Source organism: Nuphar pumila, chromosome 6, assembly GCF_984573655.1.
Source record: "Nuphar pumila chromosome 6, dmNupPumi1.hap1.1, whole genome shotgun sequence".
Taxonomy (NCBI): domain Eukaryota; kingdom Viridiplantae; phylum Streptophyta; class Magnoliopsida; order Nymphaeales; family Nymphaeaceae; genus Nuphar; species Nuphar pumila.
The window spans coordinates 115,726,553-115,732,053 of NC_143254.1; the positions used below are offsets into that span (position 1 = coordinate 115,726,553).

A 5,501-nucleotide genomic window follows, 5' to 3' on the forward strand; every position below is an offset into this window, starting at 1 on the left:
GGAGGTATTAGACAGATTGTGGTCCTCATTCATGGTATACAGTTGTTCCTCATAGTTAATGTGTTTCATATTTAATTTATTTAAGCAATGTCTACTAACTTTCTGAAAATATTTGTAGGCTTCGAATCGCTTTGCAACTACGGTGGAAGAAAATGATGCAAGGAAGGTGTGGCAGAAGGTGGCTGCCAATCGATTTGCAGACATGCTGCACACTATGAAGACTGCAGCAAAAAAAGCATCTGGCGTAGTAGATGATCCATTACTGTGGAAGGGCCATGGTCCTATTACTATCAGGAGAGATTACTGGGATGAAATGTGCGATATGTGGGCGGGAGATGCATTTAAAAATCGCTCTGCGAAGGCTTCACAAAATCGATCGAAGATGCCCGAAGCCCATCTACACACAGGTGGATCTAAGACATTTGGGAGCCACCTAAAGAAAATGGTAACTCATCAATATATAATATTAATTTTATAAGTATAGTTGCAAATTTGTGTACTAAATCTTTTGTCATTTAACTTCGCAGGAAGTAGAAAAAGGAGGCAGTGTACCATATAAGGATGTGTTTGTAGAAACACATAAACGGAAGACCACGGGAGTCTTCGTATCAGAGAAGGCGAGAACGACAACGGTATGTATTAATTCTATTAATAATCATTGCAATATATATGCAAGTCATCATAATGTTATCATTAATTATTAATGAATACTTTAAACATTATTTTGTAGGAGGCATATGAGCAACAAATGGTAGAGCGATATGGTGAAGACGCTACTCAGCATCCATCATTTGATCCTACAGCATGGGTGACTGCAGCAGGTGAACCCAAAAAAGGTCGCGTGTTCGGGTTTGGGAGTAATATGAACACTTCACCAGTTATTGGTTCTTCCAGTTACGGCTCACCAACTTCTTGCGCCGACATAAGCTCCAAGCAGCCGACTATTCTTTCCGGTGATGATGTACGCGAGATCATTAATGAATCACTGAATAACTACTTCCAATACACCGTCGCCCCCTTTCTCCGAAATGAGATCAAGGCCGCTGTTCAGGATAGGGGATCTTCGATTCCAGGTCCCTCTCAGGTATAATCACATATATAGTTTTTTTGACTATTTTAAAGCACATCTGAGCATGGTAGAATCACATATAGAGTTTTTCTAGATGCCTTAGAACACATATGAACATGCTATAATCACATATTCAATTTTTTTACTGCCTTAGCACACATATGAGCATGATAGAATCACATATATATATATTTAACTTTTTGTCTGTCTTAGAGCACATATGAGCATGATAGAATCACATATAAAGTTTTTTTGATTGCATTAGAACACATAAGCATGCTATAATCACATATTCAGTTTTTTTACTGCCTAAGAACACATATGAGCATATTATAATCACATATTCTGTTTTTTGACTGCCTTAGCACACATATGAACATGCTATAATAACATATAGAGTTTTTTAACTGCCTTAGAACACATATGAACATGTTATATATCATTTATGATAGAATCACATATAAAATTTTTGGCTTTGCCTGCCTTAGAGCACATATGAGCATGCTATATTCACATATTCAATTTTTTTACTGCCTTAGCACACATACGAGCATGATCGAATCACATATATAGTTTTTTGCTTGCCTTAAAGCACATCTGAGCATGGTAGAATCACATATAGAGTTTTTTTATATGCCTTAGAACACATATGAACATGCTATAATCACATATTCAATTTTTTGACTGCCTTAGCACACATATGAGCATGATAGAATCACATATAGAGTTTTTTTATTGCCTTAGATCACACATGAGCACATGATAGAATCACATATAGTGTGTAATTTATTTCATTATATTTTGTTTATCAATACTGACTGTTCTTTTCTTGTGTAGGCTGCTAGCGATAATCAGGGTAGTGGAGCTGAAGGGACAGATAAAGACAATGAACAAGAAGACGCACAAAATCTTGGCGATGATTAGAGGACTGTGTTGAAGAAGTTCTATTTTTTTTATTTTTCCTAATTGTAATTGTTGAATTGTAAATAATTAAACTTTTTAGTTTTAAGGTGGAACGATTAATTATTATAGATACTTGTTATATGAATTTTTTTGTGTGGTTTGTTTTTTATTTACAGGAAATATAAATTGTACAGGAAATATAAATTGTACATTTCTCCGTAATTAATTTTTAAATAATTTTTTTTTGATTTTTTTTCGTTTTTGCGACGGATTAGCGACGGATGATTCCGTCGCTATTCATATTAATCTAGCGACGGCTTAGCGACGGAATTAAATCCGTCGCCACGCCGTGGTCGCCGTTTAGTACCGGCGGATTGGCGACGGAATATAGCGCTCGTTATTCCGTCGCAATTAGCGACGGACGTGGCGACGGAATAATTCCGTCGCCAGTTAGCGTCGAAATATTCGCGACGTAAGCATACTGTCGCCGCGTTGTCGCTAATCCGTCGCTAACATGGTTAGCGACGGATTAGCGACGGATTAGCGACGAAAGGTGGTCGTCGCTAATCTACTGCTCTGTTGTAGTGCAACTTTACCATACCCATGAACCCATTGGTTTGTTAGCACGTCTATCGTCAACTCTGTCGTCTGTAACCATGCATGGGCAGAGGTGTAGTACTCCTTGTATTTATCCCCATAAGATTTCTGCAACATATTTAAAAAAAAAACTACAAAAGCATAAAAAATCAAAATGGGTTCAAGAGGCATAAAGGGGAGTTACATACTTCTTGTGCTACCCTTGCCTAAAGCCCTATATTTCTCCTAGGTCTCTAGACAACAAAGTCTTTGTCGTCCTAGAGTTTTGGATAACAAAAGTCTCATTCCTAGGTTTTAGACAAAAATTTCAAGTTTTTTGGACAACAAAGTCCCAAGGTTTCTGGATAAAAAAGTCTCATCACTAGATTTTTGAACAAAAAAGTCCTAGGTTTTCTGAACAACAACATCCCAAGCTTTCTGAATGACAAAATCCTTGTTGTCCCAAACTTTTTGGACACTAAAATACGTCCCAAATTTTCTGGATGGTAGAGTCCTTGCATCCCCATTTTCTTGGACAACAAAGTCTTTGTTGTTGCCATTTTCCTAGATAACAAAGTTACTTTGTCGTCCCAGTCCTAGACAATTGAGTCTTTGCCATCTTAGTAGTTCTGGAAGACAAAGTCACTTTGTCATCCCAGTCCTAGACAATTGAGTCTTTGCCATCTTAGTAGTTCTGGAAGACAAAGTCACTTTGTCATCCCAGTCTTGGATGGTAGTATCTTTGTCATCCCCATTGTCCTGGGCGACAAAGTCACTATGCCATCCCTGTCTCGGAGGACAACATTATAATGTGTCGTCTAATCAAGGGATGACAAACAACTTTGCAATCCGTTTGATTGAAGATAAGGAGAAGCCTCTAAAGAGGCGTACCCCAATTGGATCAAAGCTCACCCTACGTGTTTTTGTGTGAGACTCTTCATGGGTGAGCCTCATCCCTTCATTAGGATAAACACATATATATCCACTTGGGTTGGATTCAAATATAGAAAACCTTTGATATATATCCCATCCAAATTCCTATAAATAGAAGTTGACCCATAGAGCTTGAATATATGAAAATTCCCTATCTAAGTGCTAACCCCAGAGAGAACATGCCATAGCCTTACCCTCACTCTGCCCATCTCTCTCAAATTTTGGTATCCTACTAGAAGGTGCTACTGATGGAGAAAAGCCAACCGGTGCATAATGGATAAGAGGACCCCAAAGTCCGAAAAAGGTGATTTTTGATGGATTTGCTTGTTTATTCAATTGTTTTAATTTCTATAATATTATTTCCTGCACAAATACACATTTTATTATATTCTTTTTATAATCAAGCTGAGAGATTAAGGCTCTCCTCCTGTACATATAGTAGACATGATCTACTGTGGTTAAGAAACAAAGTGCCAATCAAGTGGCTTATCTTTCCAAATAACATAGTCCCCATCTTTCAAAATAAAATTCAAAAGCGAACACAACATTAAATCATGATCCCTGAATCTAAACTCGCAATGATCTAATTTGGATCTCAATTGAGAAGCATTGCCCGAAAGCCTAATTCGACCTTCATGAATGCCTTTCATGTGAGCAAGCCAAGATCGAAGTTAGATTCCTCTCTAAGTTATCTAATTCCAAGCCCTCCTTTTAATTTGGGCTGACAGATTTGACTCCATTTGATGAGATGCATCTTTGGAATGGGTCCCACTCCTGACCAAAGGAAGTGACTGAAGATTCTTTTTAACCCTTTTTGTGACAGGCGTAGGCAATCTGAATGATAAAATCTAATGAAGTGGGACACTTGATAAGGCACACCCTTCCTACATAAGAGAGTGTGTGATTGCCACCCATCTAATTTGTTCCTTGCCTTAAGCCAATAACTCCACGCACCATTCAGTTTGGAGATTTCCATAGAACAAAAGGAGCCCAAGGTATTTTGAAAGGAAGAGTACCCAAGGCTCCAGCCCATAACAGTTCGAAGTAGTTCACCAGTGTTTGGTTCTACTATAAATGGAATAAATAGGGATTTTGCCGGATTGATTTTCATCCCTGCACAATGCTCAAATTCCACCGAAATATTTTTGAAATGGCTAACTGAGGAATGGTTATCCTTGCAGAAAAATAGTGCATTATCAGCGAACATGATAGAAGTCACATAATCGCAACATTAAGGAATAGATGGTCTATGTATTTTGGTTAGCAATAAGATCTGCTTGTATGTGCCTTTTAAGAAACAGGTAAGGAGATAAGAGGGTACCTTTGTCGAAGCCAATGAGAGCTAGAAAAGTTGGCCCCTGGGGAATCATTAAGCAGAACTGAAAATTTTGCAGTAGAAACACACACCATGATTTTTTTTTTATCCATCCCAGATTGAATCCGAAGTGGGACAAACCCTTTTCGAGAAAACCCCAATCGACCCGATCATAGGCCTTAGCCATGTCCATTTTCAAGCAAACAAAAAACAAACATTGTGGGAAACAATAGAGTTGATCATCGAATGGGCAAGTAAAATGCTCTCATGAATAAACATGCAGGGAATTATGCAAACTCCCATAATGTATGGATAGCTTAATTTTTGCAGAGAAAAAAACGTATGGAAGAAACATGCAGAGAAAAAAATTTGGATAGCTTTGGTAATGTCATCACCCACTATATCCCAAAATGTATGGAAGAAACATGCAGGGAACCCATCAGGAGACCTGGGGCTTTGCCACCATTCATTTGGAAAAGGGCAACGCAAATCTCTTCTTTGGTCACAAGTTGACAAAGAGAAAATTTCTCAGAATCATTAATCTTAGGACCCTGAGCAAAGTTAGGGAATATACCTCCACACTGTGAATCCTTGGTTAGAAGACCTTGAAATAAGTCCCTCCTTGCATGATGCATATCATCAATCTCACAAAAGTTCTCGCCATCGTGCTCAATGGAGTGAATAGTATTTTTGACCAGCCTTCCC

General features: G+C 38.2%; 1 protein-coding gene across 1 annotated transcript; it reads left to right on the plus strand.

Moving 5' to 3' along the window:
* The first annotated feature begins 852 nt into the window (after positions 1 to 852).
* Positions 853 to 2,053, plus strand: LOC149835821 (uncharacterized). The gene is made up of 2 exons (XM_090010683.1): positions 853 to 1,084; positions 1,907 to 2,053. The coding sequence occupies exons 1-2, from the start codon at positions 863 to 865 to the stop codon at positions 1,991 to 1,993; spliced, it is 309 nt and encodes a 102-aa protein (XP_089866809.1). The 5' UTR covers positions 853 to 862; the 3' UTR covers positions 1,994 to 2,053.
* Positions 2,054 to 5,501: the final 3,448 nt, after the last annotated feature.